We start from the raw sequence: 23,609 nt of genomic DNA on the forward strand, positions 1-23,609 counted from the left end.
GAGGGTTGCGCCTACCTTGTTTCGGAAAATCACATAAGACTCCACTATCACACATTTTTGTAATATGAACGATGATCAAACCGAATTCTGAGCTCGAAATACGCACCTTGTGCGCATTTTTAATGTTGTACGTCAACTGCAGCCTAATTCTAAAACCGAAACGACATATGTGGAGCAGTTTTGCAATGCAGAGAACACAAACTGCAACACACTGCACTATACAATAAGTTTGCGTGTAGATGACTCGATACACTGGCCGCAACAACGTAACACAAAAAAAAAAAACCCAACGGTTCCAGATGTTGCACTCGTCTTTTTTTGTCAACAACAGGCGTGTGACAGGGAGTTGCAGAGTACGTCGCAAATGTTTAGGAACATTGTTTTGCATATGGTGCTGTCTTCCATCAGATGTAGTTCTTGGTATCGCTTCACCTTAGTCTTTAACTTCGGTTCTGACTGATCTTGAAACAAATACAACTGCAGTTATCATGTTATAGCTTAAATTTGTATGCACTCACTATTTTTATTTTATATTTATTTGATTTAAATTGTTTGGCATCACTGTGCACGTACATCCGTTGCTGTTCAGCACGTTGAGCTGCATTGTTCTGTATGAAAGGTGCTATACAAATATAAAGGTTATTAGTAATACTACTACTATATGCCCTACACATAGTGTATATGGTAAAAAGAATTTTCGGTCATTCTAGCGTCGGCTTTCAACCGTGACTTCTACTGGGGGGCTAAACATACTGTATGGTAGTAGCTAGAGTATAGTATGTGCGTGGGCTATTAAATAGCGTGTGTACCAACACTGGATGGAAAATGAGCTTTCATGAGTTATTTAGGTGGCTCTTAAAAGAGCCGTTTGTTTTTCTTGACGTTGTCGGGATCAACTTAAGCACGCTCCCCGCGGATGCGACGGGCCAGCTGGATGTCTTTGGGCATGATGGTCACCCTCTTGGCGTGGATGGCGCACAGGTTGGTGTCCTCAAACAGACCAACCAGGTAAGCCTCGCTGGCCTCCTGAAGAGCCATGACAGCAGAGCTCTGGAAGCGCAGATCGGTTTTGAAGTCCTGGGCAATTTCCCTGACCAGACGCTGGAAAGGCAGCTTGCGGATCAGCAGCTCAGTGGACTTCTGGTAACGACGGATCTCTCTCAGAGCCACTGTGCCGGGCCTGTAACGATGGGGCTTCTTCACTCCGCCGGTGGCTGGTGCGCTCTTACGAGCAGCCTTGGTGGCGAGCTGCTTTCGCGGAGCCTTTCCTCCGGTGGACTTACGGGCGGTTTGCTTCGTTCTTGCCATTGCAAAGTCTGCTTCAATGCTAGGAGTATGCCAGTACGCAAGCAAGCAGGGTATTTATAGGTTACAACCTCGACCAGCCCCCTGATGACGTTTACTTGCTGGCTACCGCTGATTGGTATTCAACGCCCTGATTCCGGTGGCGCCTAAAATTCAAAGTACAAAGCCCTTCTCCTACTCTACGAGCGTTTTTGCCTTAATTCAGAAATTCGTTCAGTATATAGACGCTTGACGTACAAAATGTATAATCTTATCCAACAACAACGCAAGAAGTGTTTGCTTGCATTTTTAATGTACATATTTGCCAATATCTTTATATTCACTGGCAGTCAATGCCTTATGATACTAAACTTTAAGTTAACTTGGTATTATCAAATGTATTATACATTTTCATTGTGGGAAAAGGGGGTCATAGTTAGCAACTGTGGTTTTCAGAGTACTGTGTGTTGGGCACACACAGGCATTTGAGACTGGAATCAGATTCAAAACCTAGAACCAGCGACCTCAGGAGTGTCCCAAATGCATGGTCTAGTTACCAATCCATGTACTTGGACACCTTTACCGCACATATGTGTGAATCTCTTTCACTAAATAGATGTGAGTTTGTATGTTACAGTACAGAAACTTGAAATGCTCCTTTCACATTAACTTCATATTCCTTTAGAAAGCCATAGGCAGTTCCTATTTTCCATGCTTATATCTTATCTGCAAACATCAAGTCCAACTTTCACCCATTACATTTGTGCATCATGCCGAATAGAGCCTGGGAATGCCCATTCTCAAATAGATGTGGGTGGCTCTTAAAGTTTTTACCATTGAATAAACACTCAAATCAAAAGTATAACACAATTATCCAAGTCGTTTGCAAGGAGCAAAACCCGGCCCAGAGATGCACCACTATAAGCACAACGTCAGTGCACACTTTTTGAGAAACAACACAGTGATTTACAAAACACTAAACACACTTGCATTCATTACGACACAGAAGAATATCAAGATGACACTTCCTTCCAATTCCAAAGCACCGACTGTCAAATTACCACACCTATGAGCCAATTGCTAAAACACAGCCATCAAGTGCGAAAAAACACATTAGTGCTAACATTTCTTTATGATTGAATAAACACTAAATTCAAAAGCATTACACAATTATCCAAACTGTATACTCAAGGAGCAAAACCTGGCCCAGATTTGCACCACTATAAGCTAAATGTCAGCCTCACACTGTTTGCCAACCATTACACACAGTGATTTGCAAAACACCAAACACATTTATATTATTGCACACAGATATATATCAAGATGTCACTTCCTTGCAATTCCAAAGCAGTGACTGACAAATAACCACCCCTATGAGTAATGCAATTGCTTACAGTTTTTCTCGATTGTTTACCGTTTTTTAAGATTGGATAAACGCTAAAATCAAACGTATTACACAATTATCAACACCTTAACTCAAGGAGCAAATCAACGTCTCAGAATTGCACCACTATAAGCACATGTCAACATCTCACTTTTTGCGAAACAATACACACAAGTGATTTGCAAAACACTGAACACACTTGAATGCTTTAGACACAGAAGTATATCAAGAGGTCACTTCCTTGCAATTCCAAAACATTGACTGTCAAATGACCACACCTATGAGCCTGTCAAATAAACAGAGCCATTACAGTTTTTTACAATTGCTAAAACACATTCTTGAAACAGTCACTCATGTTCTCTAAACTCTAAACACAAAACCTCATCTTCAAGCACTATTTACAAAACCTCTGAATCCTCTTGCAAAATGAAACTTTTGCCTCAAAACAGTTTTACCTGTGCTCAAAATCAAACACTGCTGTCAAATCATAAACAAAGTGTTCAAAATGATATACACTTTCAATCAGTCAGTAAACAATACACCACAAAATAGAAAACACACTGTTCAAAACATATAGTTCTCAGGGAGAAGTACAGGTATAGTATAGTTCTCAGGGAGAAGTACATTTCATATTTATCTATCATTGACTTTTGATGAATGAAAACATGTTCTCTCTCATAGTAGCTATACAAATGTATCAAAAATAACTACTTTGCTTTGCTCCTATTTGTGTTGGTTCTTTCTCCTTCTTGTACCCCTATAGTACTGTACCCTGCATCTCACAGCTCACAGCCCACTCTTGTTCTTCGTTGATATGAACCTACAACCAGTCAAAGTCTATTGAGCAATCAGTACTGTTACTGTACCAAATAGAAAGCACAATGTTCAGGGCCATACAACTTGTTTTCGTTTTGTCCTTATACAGCCTACAATGCACTGTAGGCCTACTACAATATACACTACCACAGTAAAAGGGACACAAATCAAAGGAGTCAACCTGGTGTTTACTTGTCCTCCTCCCCTCACATTGTTTCTTCTATTCATTCTCAGACTTTCTCCTTCCCACCTTCAACAACCTGTTTGCTCCCTAAACTGGCTCATATTGGTTGTGTCACATCATTTGATACAAGTTAAATACATTTTGAGTGGTTGTGTTCAATCAATGACATTTGTTCTCTATTTGTATTTGATTGTTGCCACTTGTGTTTACCAGTATGGATGACATGTGAATTAGAGTGCAGAATGTGTTTTAAGACTGAGAATGTGTTTAGAGTTTTGCTGAAAAGTCTAAGTGAGACCTGCAAATTGTGTTTTGCCATGAGAAATAGTTTAAGGTATTGACAACAGACTGCACAATTAGCTTCATGAGTTCAGGCAACTGAGAACTTTGTTCAGCCAGTGGGTTTTAGTGTTTTAGCAATTGTAAAAAACTGTAATTGACACACAGCTGATGTATGTTGGGTATATTGTGTCAACCACAGCTGATTCCAGTCTGGCTTAGAATCAATGGCATTACTTAGGTATACAGTAAAAGGAGGACTTTGAGGAATGATGTTTTTGGAAACAGAAACCGAAAAAGATGTCTGGACGAGGAAGAGTTAGAGCAAGGGGCCCAGGGAGAAGAGCAGGCCCAGTGAGAGGAGCAGTGAGAGGTGTAGTAGTGAGAGGAGCAGGAGTAGTGAGAGGAGCAGGAGAAGTGAGAGGAGCAGGAGTAGTGAGAGGTGCAGGAGAAGTGAGAGGAGCAGGAGTAGTGAGAGGAGCAGGAGTAGTGAGAGGAGCAGGAGTTGTGAGAGGAGCAGGTCCAGGGAGAAGAGCAGGCCTAAGGAGAGGGCAAGGTAGAGGTATAAGAATGCGTGGTGGTGGCATTCTAAGGGCTACAAGGGCAGTAGTGAGTGATGGAATTCGTGCCATGTGATAAACCACGGTCTTTCACTAAGAGAGGCTGGTGAAAGAGTACAGCCCAATTTGAGGCGGTCAACGGTTGCGTCAATTATACGCATCTTTCAACAAACCAACAGGTAAGTTTGCATTTTACATGGATTGTTTCTATTCTCACTTGACATGTCAATGAGGCCATACAGTAATGCATATGTTGATGTTTTTTGTCCCTCAAAAGAATGCAACGTCTTCCTCCCTCTGGGGGAAGAGGAAAGCTCCTCAATCATCAACAAGAGCTTGCCATAGTAGATATGGTTGTTGCAAATAATGCAATTAAACTGCATGAGATTCAAAGCAGAATTTTGGAGGAGCAAGAGATATTTCACAATATCAATAGCATCAGCCTCGCAACCATTACGCGGACATTGTCCAAACACAGAGTGCGGATGAAACAGCTCTACACTGCTCCCTTTGAGAGGAACAGTGAGCGAGTCAAGGTGTATCGCCTTGGATAACATCAGATGCGATGTGGATGAAAACTTGTGGCCTAACCCTGAAGATCGCAGGGATTAGATAAAGGAATGTTGTGGTTTTTTTTAGTACTCCCTTTTTACTGGGCTTTTTGCTGTTGCTTTTTTGTTCATGGATATTTTGTTAACTTTAAACAATACTGTAAAACGTTTTCTGTTGTATCATACTAAACAGTATTTCTACTATACCTCCTAGAGTAAACAGTGAAGAAAAAAAAAAACTGATTCGCTTTTTACTGGAATGCTTTTGAATGTGAACATTACATGTGGATATACAGTTCCCAACCAAAACATTTGGCGCAAAAAAACAGTGGATTGCATGTTTTGCATGCAAATACCTGTAAAACTGAAACATAAAAGTTTATGCAGTTTTTGTAATGTCGACAATAGCCAGTATTTTGAAACCTGGTGTACTTTGATTGGCTGCATGTTCCTTGTGAAGTGAAAACAAGAGTTATTCTTTGAAAGAATAATTTCATTTTGAGTCAGATGTCCAGTGTTTTGGTAAAGTTAGTGTGTGCAGAGAAAGATGTCTTCTATTTTGAAATGAAGAGTATATAGTTAACAAAATGTGCTTTTGAGAAGAAAATGATCTATTTGGCCAATTGTGTTTTGTAGGTGTAAGTCTGTGTTAAGAGTTTAGAAAAAGTATTTTAAGTATAGGTAAGCGCTCGTTAGCGATGGAAAAAATACTGTAAGGTATTGACAAGACTGCCCAATTAGCTTCATGAGTTCAGGCAACTGAGAACTTTGTTCAGCCAGTGGGTTTTAGTGTTTTAGCAATTGTAAAAAACTGTATGTGCGCAAACACATGACAGCTTAATTGTAGACACACCAAACAGGTTTACATTTTTTTACGATCGGATACACACTAAAATCAAAAGTATTACACAATTATCAAAACCTTCACTCAAGGAGCAAAACAACGGCTCAGATCTGCACAACTATAAGCACATTTAAACATCACACTTTTTTGCGAAACCATACACACAAGTGATTTGCAAAGCACTAAACACAGTTTTATGCTTTAGACACAGACGTACATCAAGAGGTCACTTCCTTGCAATTCCAAAACACTCTGTCAAGTTTATGAGCCGGTCGAATTAAAACAGCCATCAAGTGCCCAAACACATGATTGCTTACAGTTTTGTACGATCGGATACACACAATTTTGACTGCTCGGTTTTGTTTTTCAATCTCCTCACACAATAAGCACAACCACACCCAATGAGCAAAAACATCAGATCCATTGCAAAATGAAACACTCTTGTAAAATCTATACACTCATTTAACCAAAACCATATTTTGTTACCATATGAAACACACACATTGCATATACTGAATTCTGTTTGTACCACTTACACACTTCTGTTATAAACCTAAAACACTTTTAGCAATACTACTTCTCAGTGATGAGAGTAGTGTAAGTGAAGTACACAGAGAAAGTGAAAATACACAATACAGTAAAAACACTACACAAGACCAATGCTGAAAATATTATTTACGTAATTCTCTCTACTAGTGCAGTGCCCGTAGGAATTATGTAGTGTTAACAGACGTAGGTGTAGCTGTTGGGTAGTGTAATAGCAAGACATGTTTGCACTCCACATAGGTACAGGTTAGACTGAAGTAATACGGGGCACTTTTTACATATCATTATTTTGAGATCCGGGGCTAGAATCTCTGAGAACACTTTAATGTAAGACCATTGGTAACCAATAAGATTAAGATTTTTGAATGTATAGTTCGCGAAATATTTGTATTTTACCGTTTGCCGTGCATTGAAATGCATTGGGTTTAGCGTCGCTAAACCCAATGCACGACAAACGGTAAAATACAAATATCTCAAAAACTATAAATTCAAAAATCTTCAAAATCAAGGATGCACAGGTTCATGACATGCGTAAGCTACATGCGAAATATCATAACTAACGTATCTACCGTCAGGGAGATATGCCCTAGACAGACTACTCTGAAAGGTATGATGGTCCCATATGGTTTCCATTCAGACTGCACTTATTCAGATCAGAGTATTTCTATAGGAAACTCACCTTGTTTCACTGCCGTATGTAGTCTGTGTTTTCTTGTTCCAGTATGTGTAAATAATAAGCCACTTAGCTAATTGTCTTGTTGCAAAAACTGACAATCGAGTTTGACCATCCGGTTTTATAGGTTCTGAGCGTGACATAGCTTGTTTGATTGTGACGTAATTTCGGTGCACAGTGGGACTTGCTACGGGAAAAGATAACCCATTGTTTCCTACGGGAAACGGTAAAATACAAATATCTCGAAAACTATAAATTCAAAAATCTTCAAAATCAAGGATGCACAGGTTCATGACATGCGTAAGCTACATGAGAAATCTCATAACTAACGTATCTACCGTCAGGGAGATACGCCCTAGACAGACTGACACTCCACAAACCCACACACACACAGATTCCTGGATTTATAGATAGATATACCCAAATCAGTCAACATGGAGAATCGCAACAAAACATGTCCCAGTTTTCATGCTACTTCAGCAGTGTGCATAACACTGTAAGCTCAGCAAATATCAGACAAACGTGAAAAGATGTTTCCAGTACAGGTTACAATTCCATTTACAGTCAAAAAAAAATAAATCAGAAAAAATACAGTACAAATAAAGTTGCATTTTACCCTGATGTCTTTTTAGGACTTCAGGTTGCCAGTGTTGACTGAAAAACCTGATGGACATTGCTGTATTGAAAAGGGCATGGTCACCGATAATGTTCGCTTGAATTTCTCTGAGCCTGATAGCATTACGTATTTGCCAAAATCATGTTTACAGTATGATCTCTCTATCTTGTTCTTGCGTGAATATGGGCCTGTCCTCCTTTCAAGTTTACAGTATTTGATACATTTTGAGCACATTTTCCTCCTGCTTCAGGTCTTCCTCTTCCTCTACTTCCACCTTGACCTCAGCCTCATGGCATGGCCTCGGCCTCTTCCTCCTTCTCCTCCTCTGTGGATTCCCCCTCTCACCCTCACCACTTCTTCTGACTCCTTCCATTTTGGTTGAAGACAGATTACAGTTACTCATCTGCTGCATTTTTATAGTGCTTAAACCTGTTTGTTGTGTTTGGGCATTGAAGGCTGTGTTTATTTGACCGGCTCATACGTGTGGTAACTTGACAGAGCGTTTTGGAATTGTAAGGAAGTGACCTCTTGATACACGTCTGTGCCTGAAGCATAAAAGTGTGTTTAGTGCTTTGCAAATCACTTGTGTGTATGGTTTCGCAAAAAGTGTGATGTTGAAATGTTCTTATAGTTGTGCAGATCTGAGCCGTTGTTTTGCTCCTTGAGTGAAGGTTTTGATAATTGTGTTACACTTTTGATTTTAGTGTGTATCCGATTGTGCAAAAAAACTGCAATTGTAGACACAACAAACAGGTTTAAGCACTATAGAAATGCAGCAGATGAGTAACTGTAATCTGTCTTCAACCAAAATAGAAGGAATCAGAAGAAGAAGAAGAGTGAGGGTGAGAGGGGGAATCCACAGAGGAGGAGAAAGAGGAAGAGGAAGAGGAAGAGGCCGAGGCCATGCCATGAGGCCGAGGTCAAGGTGGAAGTAGAGGAAGAGGAAGACCTGAAGCAGGAGGAAAATGTGCTCAAAGAAGAAGAAGACCAAATGTATCAAATAAACTTGAAAGGAGGACAGGCCCATATTCACGCAAGAACAAGATAGAGAGATCATAAACATGCTTTTGGCAAATACGTAATGCTATCAGGCTCAGATAAATTCAAGCGAACATTATCGGTGACCATGCCATTTTCAATACAGTAATGTCCATCAGGTCTCTCAGTCAACACTGGCGACACTGACAAATCCTAAAAAGGCATCAGGGTAAAATGCAACTTTATTGGAAACATCTTTTCACCTTTGTCTGATATTTGCTGAGCTTACAGTGCTATGCACACTATTGAAGTAGCATGAACACTGGGACATGTTTTGTTGTGATTCTCCGTGTTGACATGTTGACTGATTTGGGTATATGGAGAGAATTACGTAAATCATATTTTCATCAGTCTTGGGTAGTGTTTTTACTGTATTGTGTATTTTCACTTTCTCTGTGTACTTCACTTACACTACTCTAATCACTGAGAAGTAGAATTGCTAAAAGTGTTTAAGGTTTATAACAGAAGTGTGTAAGTGGTACAAACAGAATTCAGTATATGCAATGTGTGTGTTTCATATGGTGACATTATAGTTTTGTTAAATGAGTGTATACATTTTACAAGAGTGTTTCAATTTGCAATGGATCTGATGTTTTTGCTCATCGGGTGTGTGGTTGTGCTTATTGTGTGAGAAGATTGAAAAACAAAACCAAGCAGTCAAAATTGTGTGTATCCGATCGTAAAAAACTGTAAATGAGTGTATAGATTTTACAAGAGTGTTTCATTTTGCAATGGATCTGAGGTGTTTTGCTCATTGGGTGTGTGGTTGTGCTTATTGTGTGAGGAGATTAAAAAACAAAACCAAGCAGTCAAAATTGTGTGTATCCGATCGTAAAAAACTCCAAACACTATAGAAATGCAGCAGATGAGTTACAGGTTTTTTTTATGATTGCTAAAACACATTTCTTGAAACAGTCACCCATTTTCTCAAAATTGTAAACTCAAAACCTCATCTTCAAGCACTATTTACAAATCCTCTGAATCCCCTTGCAAAATGAAACTTTCGCCTCAAAATCAACCACTGCTCTCAAATCATAATCAAAGTGATCGAAATGATATACACTTTCAAGCAGTGAGTAAACAATACACCAGAAAATAGAAAACACATTGTTCAAAACATATAGTTCTCAAGGAAAAGTACATGTTTAATCTCAAAACAAATTTCATATTTATCCGTCATCTTTTGATGAACAAAAACATGTTCTCTCATAGTAGCTAAAATTGTATCAGAAATTACTATTCTGCTTTGCTCTAATTTGTGTTGGTTCTTTCTCCTCCTTGTACCCCTATAGTACTGTACCCTGCATCTCACTACTCACAACGCACTTGTTCTTTGTTGATATGAACTCTTCAAAACACAACACAAAATTCTCTGCTTTAGACACAGATTTCAATTGTTAACCACACTTTCTTCAAAACACTAAACACCATCCTCTCTACTTTGCACACTTCATCAATGCGAAAACCTCCTTGTTTTCAGACAGAACCCACTGCTATTCAAATAGCAAAACTTCCATTTCCAAAGCTGTTGTGCAATTTTAAATCAAAACATAAGCTCCTGGTTTGGAGAACAATTTATGGCAACATTGCAGTGAGAGGTGACCAGAGAGGCAGAGGAGTGAGAGTAAGAGGAGGAGAAGGAGAATGAGTAAAAGGATGAAGAGGAAGAGCAAGAAAGAGAGCCATTACTGTATCTCTTTAGAGATTCAGGCCAATGTGTTCAACCATGAGGTCAACATGGGTTTGACCATACATGAGGCTGGCCAGAGGGTTCAACCAAACATAAGCCGCTTCTCAGTTGCATCCATTCTCCGGACATTCAGAAGAGATTCTCATGACACTTAACTTCATGAGAATATGATACGTGTTTGCAGTGGACATATTAAGGCCATGGAACTGGCTATAAAATGTTGAGTAAACGACATTCAAGGAACCGAGTCAGTAAAATGATCCCAACTTCCCATCAATATTTCTAAGCACAAATGTGAAGGTACACGGTGAGCCAGTATTCTGTGTATATGCTTTGTCTCCCTCCTTCACTGGCTGAAACCACCGTACTGAGAGCCAATCAATTTATAGCTTACCATGTGACATCAGGTCAAGCTTAGTTTGGTGTCGGCCGCTTTCTATCCTTCCCTTTCCCGCTTCTTCTCGAAAATCTTGAATTTCAATGGCCTTAATAAATCACTCTATTTTGTCAACGACTCTTATCTGCGAATAATGAGTCAAATTGAGCTGGTTGAGGAGTCAACTGGATATTTGTGTGACGTGTTTGGTAAAACAATGGATAACACCCACTGTTACGTAATCATTGTACTGAAATTGGTTACAATGTAACAAGCTTTTTATGTTTTTCGTCTTGAGATATTTTGTGAGTTGAAATGGAATGTAGATGGTTCATGAATTCAATGTATCTTTGTGTAACCTTATCAACGTGCATGTCACAATGCAGGTGTAATGCTTTTGAGAGACCCAAGGCGTTCCACATTAACAAAGCAAATATAAACGAAGCAGTTTTTTTCTCTCTCTCTTTTGACTGCAATTAACAATATGAGGTGCAAAATCATGTTTTTTTTTTTTTTTAGATTTGACCATCACCAGTGTAGGAAGAGATGCATTCAAATGAAATGTTGGGTGGCTCTTAAAAGAGCCTTTGTTTAACTACAAAGAGCAGCACGCGAAGCGCAATATTTACTTCTTTTTAGGGGCAGCCTTTTTCGCCTTGGTGGCTTTAGGCTTGGCCACCTTGGGTTTCGCTGCCTTAGCTTTCTTGGGGCTCTTAGCTGCCTTCTTGGGTGCGGCGGGCTTTTTGGCCTTCTTGGGGCTCTTCGTTGCCTTCTTGGGCGTAACGGGTTTCTTGGCTTTCTTCGGAGACTTCTTTGCAGCAGCTGCGGGCTTCTTTGCCACTGCCTTCTTGGGCTTCTTGGCTACAGCGGGCTTCTTTGCTGCCGGCTTCTTGGCTTTGACGGGAGCCTTCTTCGCAGGCTTCTTCACCTCTGCCTGTTTGTTCAGCTTGAAGGAGCCGGACGCGCCAGTTCCTTTCGTCTGAACCAGTGTGCCCTTTGAGACGAGACTCTTGATGGCCACCTTGACACGAGCGTTGTTCTTTTCCACATCGTATCCACCAGCGGCTAAAGCCTTCTTCAGGGCAGCCAGAGAAACTCCCTTCCTCTCTTTGGATGCAGTGATGGATTTGACGATAAGCTCGCCCACACTGGGTCCGGTTTTCTTGGGCCTTGGTGCCTTCTTCTTGGGAGACTTAGCAGGCGCGGCAGCTGGGGCAACTTCAGCCATAGTTTCGTGGTGTCTAACGATCAGAGTACGAGAGAATCGAGTGAACGAGTACCACGAGTCGCCAGCGGGTTGTATTTAAGATAGGCATGAGAACCGTTGAGACTCAACTGAAAGAGCTCTCCATTCCTCTCTTCCGTGATGGACTCGCTTGTGTTTTCTCCACTCGCATTTTGTAACAAAATGTGTCTAACGAAACAAAATGTGCGGATATGAAGATGTCGGTTGTGAAGTTCACACCTTGCACTTTAAAGCAAACTTAAATTACCTCGCATTTTCACCCTTTCCGTGTTTCAACGAACAGAGAACCGTAGAAGTGACAGGGGCGTCGTGGCAACCCATATTTCTTTTCTGAGGAAAACTCCTCTAAAAAAGTTGTAAAATCATTTGGCATTTGCACCTCGGTGAGCAATAGAACAAACCATGGACCTCTATGACCCGTATAATCGGTAATAAAGTACCCTGTGCGAATCTGTGCTTTTCAGATGGGATCTGTTTGGACTTAGTGCAACACATGGCTGCCAGACATATTCGGCCGATCCGACATCACAGCAGACACACATCCTAATGGGAATGCAGACATTTTGAACATTTATTGGAAACAAACACTTTGAACACTTTCGTAAATACAGATACATTTAAAGACAATCAAAGTTGTAGCCCATATGGTCGAATACAGTTCGTGCCTTTGGGACGATTTCAGGTTTGTACTATACTGAACCCAAAAATGAGCGGTGACCATACCATTTTCAATAATGTCCATCATGTCTCTCAGTCAACACTGGCACTCATTCTGGAAAGAAGAAAAAAAAAACGTATTTGTACTGTATTTTCAGATCTTTTATTTTAGTTTTACTGCAATTGTAACCTGGATACAGAATATGTTGGTCTGATATTTGTTGAGCTTAAAGTGTTATGCACACTACTGTAATAGCATGACAACTGGGAAACTCGTTGTTGTGATTCTCAATGTTGACTGGTTTTGGGTGTATGGAGAGAAATTAATTATATTTTCCGCAGCATTGGTCTTGTGGTGAATGTATTGTATATTTGCACTTTCTCTGTGTACTTCTCTTACACTACCCTAATCACTGAGAAGTAGAAATGCGACATCTGCTTATAGTGGTGCAAATCTGGGCATATGTTTTGCTCCTTGAGTGTAAGGTTTTGTTCATTGTGTAATACTTTTGATTTGAGTGTTTATGCAATCGTACAAAACTTTGGTGAATGTATTGTATATTTGCACTTTTCCTGTGTCGTTCACTTACACTCTAATCACTGAGGTGTAGAATTGCTAAAAGTGTTTTAGGTTTGGAGCAGCAGTGTGTTACTGGTACAAACAGAATTACAGTGTTTCACACAAAAAACTTCATGTACCAATCAGTCGACCCAATTTGGCATTTCTTCACACTCCCTTATCTGTATAGACTCTGACTTTCCTGCTTTACACTCTAATGTCAATTACACATCACCTTGTCAAATCACTACACACAATGTTCAGTTGTTGCAGACACTTTTCAAGTAAAATCTCAAAGCAACAACAACACACAAATATAAACATTCAGGTCAGTTGCCTGTGATGTGGATAATGCCCCCCTGCCCGACAGGAACCGTAGGCATGTTGTGAAAAAAACGATAAGTTATATGTTTCATGCGTGTGTGTGTGTGTGTGTGTGTGTGTGTGTGTGTGTGTGTGTGTGTGTGTGTGTGTGTGTGTGTGTGTGAGTGTGTTTGTGTGTCTGAGTGTGTGTGTGTATGTGTGTGTGTTTTAGTGTGTTTGTGGTAACGCAATTTGTTTTGATAAATTAGTGTATTGTTTTTAGATGCATGTTTAATTTTGCAAAGGATGTGAATTGTTCTACTAATTGGGTGTGTGGTGGTGCTAATTGTGTGTAGTGTTTTGAAAAACAGGGCCCTGTTTTCAAAAATGTGCTTCTGCAATCAAGAAAAAACTGTAATGATATTGTTCCATACATCATGGTATAGTGTAGGCGTGGATGGGTTACAGGACTGAGAGGAAGTTTAACGATAAGAGATATTACTTGCAGGTGTACATGTTATAAGATTGCATGCCTTTGAATCATCAGGTATTTCCGTTGGATTGCCTACACACTAAACCCTGCCTCACTAGCAAGGCACAATAGACTTACACAGACTGAACTATAAGTCCCACTTGGTCCAGGTCATACTCTTTTCTACGCCATGCACTTCACTATTCCCCATCGCAGCAGACATCAACATAGGAGAAGAGGAGGACAGTTTCACAAAGAAAATAAGTTTCTCTAACTGTGACACAGAGAAAAACACCATTTAATGTTTAAAATCTCCCTGAGCCTTGCCATGCTGATTTTGATGATTATTTTTTCAGAAAAATGCAGGGGGCTGGATATCCCCCCTTCATCTGCAGTTGGCTGTGCGTAACGACGAGGAGTTGAACAAATTACTTTGTGGTGTCACCATCGCACAAGGTGGTGTGTTAGGCTCAGAGCTTGGGGTTAACTTACACTTTCTACTCCCCTTATATTTGATGGCAGTAGTTACTAGTTACGATTTTACACAAGCTTTTAAAATCCAACAAATTGTTAAAGAAGGCTTCTCATGTCTTACAAATAGAAGGGTGCAGTCTCAGATTTCAAATGTTCATGAATTGTTAACAGCTCCACCAAATAGTGATTTTCCCTCTAAATGTCTCACATTGCTTAAGTCAATAAACGTTCCAATGATCTCACATCTCACCAAAAGTGAAAGACTAGTTAAAAGGTGAAAGAACAGATTGTGGCGATACATACGTGGAGTAGCAATAGTTTCAAACGTTTCAAAAAGTTAAACGAGACTTTGACTCATTGTTTTAATATGGGCCACCATAGACCCTGAACAACTAGAGGCTCACAAAAATCTCAACAATGGGCATCAACAGGACGTTTCTGAATGTATAGTTAACCTTATGTCACCTCGACAATTATTATGTTGTTTATACATTGGCTGAGGTAGTTTGGTCTTTCTGGCTGTGTCCAGACAACCCAATGGTAGTACATTGAGTGTCTAAATATAGTGTGTTTATGTTCAAGTATGTATCAAAATCAAGCTAGGCTGCTAGTGTTTACATAAATGCAAGTAACATGAATGGCATTGACCAGTGCCTGCTACACCAGTTATTAAAGAAAACAACATAAAGTCCTTTTCTGATAGGTGTATGTGCCAATTGGTGGGGGGGCAGAGTGGCACTTTAAGCAACTTGGAATGAACTTTTAAAAAGTAATTGGGTGGCTCTTAAAAGAGCCTTTGTTTGATAGTTTAGAGGTCAGATTTACTTGGACTTCTCGGTCTTCTTGGGCAGGAGCACAGCCTGGATATTGGGCAGTACACCACCCTGAGCGATGGTCACTCCGCCGAGCAGCTTGTTCAACTCCTCGTCGTTGCGCACAGCCAGCTGCAGATGGCGGGGAATGATACGACTCTTCTTGTTGTCACGGGCAGCGTTGCCGGCCAACTCGAGAATCTCAGCAGTCAGATACTCGAGCACTGCAGCCATGTAGACCGGAGCACCAGCACCAACACGATGAGCATAGTTGCCCTTGCGGAGCAGCCTGTGAACACGGCCCACGGGGAACTGGAGTCCAGCCCTGGAGGAGCGAGTCTTGGCCTTTGCTCTAGCCTTTCCACCGGTTTTGCCTCTGCCGCTCATTTTAGGAGTTGTATGGGTTCTTCCGAATACTGAAGTGTAGCAAAACGGGGAGGGGAGTGTATTTATTCTCCTCAAGCTCAGCGTTGCTCATTGCCTCAGTGGTTGAGGCGAGAATACTGAGAGCCAATCAACGTGTAGGTCCTGCGGGAAGACAAACGTTGCTTCATTTTGGCGCCTGCTGGATATCCTCCTTTCCTTTTGTGCGTGATCTCCAAAATCACTGAATATTTTAACGCATGCAATAGTTAAAACGACACCTTCCAGTTTAGGTTGCAGCTTGGTTTCCAGATATGTCAGTTCAATGGTCACAATAATCACAAAGTCCCAGAATCTCCATGTATTGCGAACACCTTTAAAATGGAACAAACTGAAGTGGTTAGGTGATACAAAGTATCTAATGGACCGGCTTGTAATCATGTTTGAATGATACAAAAATAACAACGATGAGCAGAATTCTGCAAGCATATTTCAATTTTTTGGGGATCCGTCAGCTGTATTTAATTTAAATAGAATTTAATAGCTTATTAAAGATGTATTAACAACACACTGTTTATTTATTATCAGCCACTCTGGCTAAACTTCACTTAAAGATTAACTTTTCTTTCTGGCTCTAAAGCAGGTGAATACATACTGCCATACCATGTGTGTTCATTGCTTAATTGGTTGGTGGGGATTTAAAACCTTGATAGACTTTACATCTTCAGCTGAAAATATTGCAAACGTAGCTTGAGCTTGAAGCATACATTACTCATTACGACCAATTGTTTTTATAGGAACAATGCATTTGAAAGACCGCACACCATCATGGGTAGTTGGCTAGCGAGAAAGAGGGTTACATACACCACTTTAAAGACAGATCCCGTAGCCTTACTATGAAAACAACTATTATAAAATGGACTGTATGGGTTACAAAGAGTCGAGCTCCCAAAGGCCATGGATCCTTTTAGTGGTTCGGTCGGTCATAATAGTTACATTTTAGACAAAGAGGATTGGATATAACCGTCCACTTAAATTCTATGTACTTTGAATACTGAATGACGTGTCAAGGTGACGTACAATTTGCTGCATGTACGCGCCAACACCAGTAGAGAAAAGTAGGAGGGACGGACGAGGAGGAGTGTTTATAGTCTTCAAACAGGTCCTCCAGATGGATATAAGACCTCGTACAACACGCTGAGGTGCACACATTGCTGTAAAACTAAAACAGTGACAATGAGTGGAAGAGGCAAAGGAGGAAAAGGACTCGGTAAAGGGGGCGCCAAGCGTCATCGTAAGGTTCTTCGTGATAACATCCAGGGCATCACTAAGCCCGCAATCAGGCGTCTTGCTCGTCGTGGCGGTGTGAAGCGTATCTCTGGCCTCATCTACGAGGAGACCCGTGGTGTGCTGAAGGTGTTCCTGGAGAACGTCATCCGTGATGCCGTCACCTACACCGAGCATGCCAAGAGAAAGACCGTGACCGCAATGGATGTCGTCTATGCTCTGAAACGCCAGGGTCGTACTCTGTACGGTTTTGGAGGTTAATAATCTTTCACCTCATTCTGAGACAAAGGCTCTTTTAAGAGCCACCCAAATACTTACGTAAAACATGATTCCAATTGCGTTTATATTGAAAAATGGGAATGTTCAATACCAATGTGTGGTGTAAGATGTCAACTATGGCGCACTAATACTGAATATAACCTACAATGCACAACACGGCCAACAGCCACTGTAAATGCATAATTATTTATTTTAGTGAGCCTTCTCCTGTTAGGTTCATTGTAAATGTATTCCCACTGATTTCATAGCTTTACTGCTTAATGATAAGCATGGCTATATCCCCACATGCAATACCAAGTTCAAAAGTACAATTGTATGAGCTGATCCACGTTATATGGAAGTGGCGAATATACCAAGAGTAGTGTGTTTGCAAAAGTATTGTGAGGCAATGTAAAATGCAGGCCATTGCCAGGGAACTCAAAAGTCAATGAAAAAAACAATCTCACCAACAAAATCCCACGAAGATACTCTGGGGCCCCCTACAAAGTCATACACGGCAAACCTTTTTTGAGTTTTTCCTAATCTGTTTGGGATAACATAGGACATACAGGACAACTGAAAAAAAAACTGTAACTCCCATAACAGGGAGCACTCCTATGGAAACCAAATTTGAACCAATAATCAAACCAATAATCAAATTCACATCTTAGTCTTTTTGACATGTAGATATTCTAACTGAAGAAAAAAAACGATTCAGTTATTGAGTCATATGCTGCAACTCACTTTCATGGATGCACGTATAGGCTACTTGAATCTCTCCTATAAAGACTTTGTCAGTGTTAACGATGCAGATTTATTGAAAATATGTATCACTAACAATGAGGCTTAATTAATGCCGCAGGTCTCGTATATTGACTTCATTTTGGTCATGCCAAGGTAGCTCAGAAAGTGCGGGAAGATGACAAAAGAAGGGGAAGTGCGGACTAAACTATCTTTCTGTGGTCAGAGCGGGCTTAGTAGACGGACCCGCCCCTGCGCTTCAAAGTAACCAACCATCGTCTGGGATTCTGGTCATGGCTGGCCTAGGTGAAATATTAGCATAGAGTGCTGTATATATAGAGGTGGCACGACTGCATGCAGTACCGCAGTTCTGTCTGAATCCTCATACAGAAAGCATCATGCCTGAGCCAGCAAAGCCCGCCCCGAAGAAGGGCTCCAAGAAAGCCGTGACCAAGACCACAGCCAAAGGCGGCAAGAAGCGCCGAAAGACCAGGAAGGAAAGCTATGCCATCTACGTGTACAAGGTCCTGAAGCAGGTCCATCCCGACACTGGCATCTCCTCCAAGGCCATGGGCATCATGAACTCTTTCGTGAACGACATCTTCGAGCGTATCGCTGGAGAGTCTTCCCGTTTGGCTCACTACAACAAGCGTTCCACCATCACCTCCAGGGAGATCCAGACTGCAGTGCGTCTGCTTCTGCCCGGCGAGCTTGCTAAGCACGCCGTGTCTGAGGGAACCAAGGCCGTCACCAAGTACACCAGCTCCAAGTAAAGCGTTTTACGCTTTTCAACCCAAAGGCTCTTTTAAGAGCCACCCACATTGTCTTTGAAAAGCAGTTCCAACATAATCAAAATCTCCTTATGTTTTCAGGATGTTCCTCTAGAGAGGGTTGCGCCTACCTTGTTTCGGAAAATCACATAAGACTCCACTATCACACATTTTTGTAATATGAACGATGATCAAACCGAATTCTGAGCTCGAAATACGCACCTTGTGCGCATTTTTAATGTTGTACGTCAACTGCAGCCTAATTCTAAAACCGAAACGACATATGTGGAGCAGTTTTGCAATGCAGAGAACACAAACTGCAACACACTGCACTATACAATAAGTTTGCGTGTAGATGACTCGATACACTGGCCGCAACAACGTAACACAAAAAAAAAAAACCCAACGGTTCCAGATGTTGCACTCGTCTTTTTTTGTCAACAACAGGCGTGTGACAGGGAGTTGCAGAGTACGTCGCAAATGTTTAGGAACATTGTTTTGCATATGGTGCTGTCTTCCATCAGATGTAGTTCTTGGTATCGCTTCACCTTAGTCTTTAACTTCGGTTCTGACTGATCTTGAAACAAATACAACTGCAGTTATCATGTTATAGCTTAAATTTGTATGCACTCACTATTTTTATTTTATATTTATTTGATTTAAATTGTTTGGCATCACTGTGCACGTACATCCGTTGCTGTTCAGCACGTTGAGCTGCATTGTTCTGTATGAAAGGTGCTATACAAATATAAAGGTTATTAGTAATACTACTACTATATGCCCTACACATAGTGTATATGGTAAAAAGAATTTTCGGTCATTCTAGCGTCGGCTTTCAACCGTGACTTCTACTGGGGGGCTAAACATACTGTATGGTAGTAGCTAGAGTATAGTATGTGCGTGGGCTATTAAATAGCGTGTGTACCAACACTGGATGGAAAATGAGCTTTCATGAGTTATTTAGGTGGCTCTTAAAAGAGCCGTTTGTTTTTCTTGACGTTGTCGGGATCAACTTAAGCACGCTCCCCGCGGATGCGACGGGCCAGCTGGATGTCTTTGGGCATGATGGTCACCCTCTTGGCGTGGATGGCGCACAGGTTGGTGTCCTCAAACAGACCAACCAGGTAAGCCTCGCTGGCCTCCTGAAGAGCCATGACAGCAGAGCTCTGGAAGCGCAGATCGGTTTTGAAGTCCTGGGCAATTTCCCTGACCAGACGCTGGAAAGGCAGCTTGCGGATCAGCAGCTCAGTGGACTTCTGGTAACGACGGATCTCTCTCAGAGCCACTGTGCCGGGCCTGTAACGATGGGGCTTCTTCACTCCGCCGGTGGCTGGTGCGCTCTTACGAGCAGCCTTGGTGGCGAGCTGCTTTCGCGGAGCCTTTCCTCCGGTGGACTTACGGGCGGTTTGCTTCGTTCTTGCCATTGCAAAGTCTGCTTCAATGCTAGGAGTATGCCAGTACGCAAGCAAGCAGGGTATTTATAGGTTACAACCTCGACCAGCCCCCTGATGACGTTTACTTGCTGGCTACCGCTGATTGGTATTCAACGCCCTGATTCCGGTGGCGCCTAAAATTCAAAGTACAAAGCCCTTCTCCTACTCTACGAGCGTTTTTGCCTTAATTCAGAAATTCGTTCAGTATATAGACGCTTGACGTACAAAATGTATAATCTTATCCAACAACAACGCAAGAAGTGTTTGCTTGCATTTTTAATGTACATATTTGCCAATATCTTTATATTCACTGGCAGTCAATGCCTTATGATACTAAACTTTAAGTTAACTTGGTATTATCAAATGTATTATACATTTTCATTGTGGGAAAAGGGGGTCATAGTTAGCAACTGTGGTTTTCAGAGTACTGTGTGTTGGGCACACACAGGCATTTGAGACTGGAATCAGATTCAAAACCTAGAACCAGCGACCTCAGGAGTGTCCCAAATGCATGGTCTAGTTACCAATCCATGTACTTGGACACCTTTACCGCACATATGTGTGAATCTCTTTCACTAAATAGATGTGAGTTTGTATGTTACAGTACAGAAACTTGAAATGCTCCTTTCACATTAACTTCATATTCCTTTAGAAAGCCATAGGCAGTTCCTATTTTCCATGCTTATATCTTATCTGCAAACATCAAGTCCAACTTTCACCCATTACATTTGTGCATCATGCCGAATAGAGCCTGGGAATGCCCATTCTCAAATAGATGTGGGTGGCTCTTAAAGTTTTTACCATTGAATAAACACTCAAATCAAAAGTATAACACAATTATCCAAGTCGTTTGCAAGGAGCAAAACCCGGCCCAGAGATGCACCACTATAAGCACAACGTCAGTGCACACTTTTTGAGAAACAACACAGTGATTTACAAAACACTAAACACACTTGCATTCATTACGACACAGAAGAATATCAAGATGACACTTCCTTCCAATTCCAAAGCACCGACTGTCAAATTACCACACCTATGAGCCAATTGCTAAAACACAGCCATCAAGTGCGAAAAAACACATTAGTGCTAACATTTCTTTATGATTGAATAAACACTAAATTCAAAAGCATTACACAATTATCCAAACTGTATACTCAAGGAGCAAAACCTGGCCCAGATTTGCACCACTATAAGCTAAATGTCAGCCTCACACTGTTTGCCAACCATTACACACAGTGATTTGCAAAACACCAAACACATTTATATTATTGCACACAGATATATATCAAGATGTCACTTCCTTGCAATTCCAAAGCAGTGACTGACAAATAACCACCCCTATGAGTAATGCAATTGCTTACAGTTTTTCTCGATTGTTTACCGTTTTTTAAGATTGGATAAACGCTAAAATCAAACGTATTACACAATTATCAACACCTTAACTCAAGGAGCAAATCAACGTCTCAGAATTGCACCACTATAAGCACATGTCAACATCTCACTTTTTGCGAAACAATACACACAAGTGATTTGCAAAACACTGAACACACTTGAATGCTTTAGACACAGAAGTATATCAAGAGGTCACTTCCTTGCAATTCCAAAACATTGACTGTCAAATGACCACACCTATGAGCCTGTCAAATAAACAGAGCCATTACAGTTTTTTACAATTGCTAAAACACATTCTTGAAACAGTCACTCATGTTCTCTAAACTCTAAACACAAAACCTCATCTTCAAGCACTATTTACAAAACCTCTGAATCCTCTTGCAAAATGAAACTTTTGCCTCAAAACAGTTTTACCTGTGCTCAAAATCAAACACTGCTGTCAAATCATAAACAAAGTGTTCAAAATGATATACACTTTCAATCAGTCAGTAAACAATACACCACAAAATAGAAAACACACTGTTCAAAACATATAGTTCTCAGGGAGAAGTACAGGTATAGTATAGTTCTCAGGGAGAAGTACATTTCATATTTATCTATCATTGACTTTTGATGAATGAAAACATGTTCTCTCTCATAGTAGCTATACAAATGTATCAAAAATAACTACTTTGCTTTGCTCCTATTTGTGTTGGTTCTTTCTCCTTCTTGTACCCCTATAGTACTGTACCCTGCATCTCACAGCTCACAGCCCACTCTTGTTCTTCGTTGATATGAACCTACAACCAGTCAAAGTCTATTGAGCAATCAGTACTGTTACTGTACCAAATAGAAAGCACAATGTTCAGGGCCATACAACTTGTTTTCGTTTTGTCCTTATACAGCCTACAATGCACTGTAGGCCTACTACAATATACACTACCACAGTAAAAGGGACACAAATCAAAGGAGTCAACCTGGTGTTTACTTGTCCTCCTCCCCTCACATTGTTTCTTCTATTCATTCTCAGACTTTCTCCTTCCCACCTTCAACAACCTGTTTGCTCCCTAAACTGGCTCATATTGGTTGTGTCACATCATTTGATACAAGTTAAATACATTTTGAGTGGTTGTGTTCAATCAATGACATTTGTTCTCTATTTGTATTTGATTGTTGCCACTTGTGTTTACCAGTATGGATGACATGTGAATTAGAGTGCAGAATGTGTTTTAAGACTGAGAATGTGTTTAGAGTTTTGCTGAAAAGTCTAAGTGAGACCTGCAAATTGTGTTTTGCCATGAGAAATAGTTTAAGGTATTGACAACAGACTGCACAATTAGCTTCATGAGTTCAGGCAACTGAGAACTTTGTTCAGCCAGTGGGTTTTAGTGTTTTAGCAATTGTAAAAAACTGTAATTGACACACAGCTGATGTATGTTGGGTATATTGTGTCAACCACAGCTGATTCCAGTCTGGCTTAGAATCAATGGCATTACTTAGGTATACAGTAAAAGGAGGACTTTGAGGAATGATGTTTTTGGAAACAGAAACCGAAAAAGATGTCTGGACGAGGAAGAGTTAGAGCAAGGGGCCCAGGGAGAAGAGCAGGCCCAGTGAGAGGAGCAGTGAGAGGTGTAGTAGTGAGAGGAGCAGGAGTAGTGAGAGGAGCAGGAGAAGTGAGAGGAGCAGGAGTAGTGAGAGGTGCAGGAGAAGTGAGAGGAGCAGGAGTAGTGAGAGGAGCAGGAGTAGTGAGAGGAGCAGGAGTTGTGAGAGGAGCAGGTCCAGGGAGAAGAGCAGGCCTAAGGAGAGGGCAAGGTAGAGGTATAAGAATGCGTGGTGGTGGCATTCTAAGGGCTACAAGGGCAGTAGTGAGTGATGGAATTCGTGCCATGTGATAAACCACGGTCTTTCACTAAGAGAGGCTGGTGAAAGAGTACAGCCCAATTTGAGGCGGTCAACGGTTGCGTCAATTATACGCATCTTTCAACAAACCAACAGGTAAGTTTGCATTTTACATGGATT

At 41.0% G+C, this 23,609-nt stretch overlaps 6 protein-coding genes across 6 annotated transcripts; 2 read left to right on the plus strand and 4 right to left on the minus strand.

The window, feature by feature from the left end:
• Positions 1–897: 897 nt before the first annotated feature.
• Positions 898–1,308, minus strand: LOC308382653 (histone H3.2; the record flags this gene model as incomplete). Its single annotated transcript, XM_080861043.1, has 1 exon — positions 898–1,308. One exon carries the CDS (start codon positions 1,306–1,308, stop codon positions 898–900), a length of 411 nt encoding a protein of 136 aa, XP_080717169.1.
• Positions 1,309–11,466: 10,158 nt separating this feature from the next.
• Positions 11,467–12,069, minus strand: LOC308382652 (histone H1-like; the record flags this gene model as incomplete). Its single annotated transcript, XM_080861042.1, has 1 exon — positions 11,467–12,069. The coding sequence occupies one exon, from the start codon at positions 12,067–12,069 to the stop codon at positions 11,467–11,469; it is 603 nt and encodes a 200-aa protein (XP_080717168.1).
• Positions 12,070–14,989: 2,920 nt separating this feature from the next.
• Positions 14,990–15,751, minus strand: LOC308382656 (histone H2A-like; the record flags this gene model as incomplete). The annotated part of the gene is made up of 1 exon (XM_080861046.1): positions 14,990–15,751. One exon carries the CDS (start codon positions 15,749–15,751, stop codon positions 15,374–15,376), a length of 378 nt encoding a protein of 125 aa, XP_080717172.1. The 3' UTR covers positions 14,990–15,373.
• Positions 15,752–16,963: 1,212 nt separating this feature from the next.
• Positions 16,964–17,341, plus strand: LOC308382659 (histone H4; the record flags this gene model as incomplete). The annotated part of the gene is made up of 1 exon (XM_080861048.1): positions 16,964–17,341. One exon carries the CDS (start codon positions 16,964–16,966, stop codon positions 17,273–17,275), a length of 312 nt encoding a protein of 103 aa, XP_080717174.1. The 3' UTR covers positions 17,276–17,341.
• Positions 17,342–18,411: 1,070 nt separating this feature from the next.
• Positions 18,412–18,786, plus strand: LOC308382665 (histone H2B 1/2-like; the record flags this gene model as incomplete). The annotated part of the gene is made up of 1 exon (XM_080861054.1): positions 18,412–18,786. The coding sequence occupies one exon, from the start codon at positions 18,412–18,414 to the stop codon at positions 18,784–18,786; it is 375 nt and encodes a 124-aa protein (XP_080717180.1).
• Positions 18,787–19,796: 1,010 nt separating this feature from the next.
• On the minus strand, positions 19,797–20,207 carry LOC308382664 (histone H3.2; the record flags this gene model as incomplete). Its single annotated transcript, XM_080861053.1, has 1 exon — positions 19,797–20,207. One exon carries the CDS (start codon positions 20,205–20,207, stop codon positions 19,797–19,799), a length of 411 nt encoding a protein of 136 aa, XP_080717179.1.
• Between the last annotated feature and the right edge of the window lie 3,402 nt (positions 20,208–23,609).

This window comes from Sprattus sprattus (genome assembly GCF_963457725.1).
Source record: "Sprattus sprattus genome assembly, contig: scaffold_103, whole genome shotgun sequence".
Lineage (NCBI taxonomy): Eukaryota > Metazoa > Chordata > Actinopteri > Clupeiformes > Clupeidae > Sprattus > Sprattus sprattus.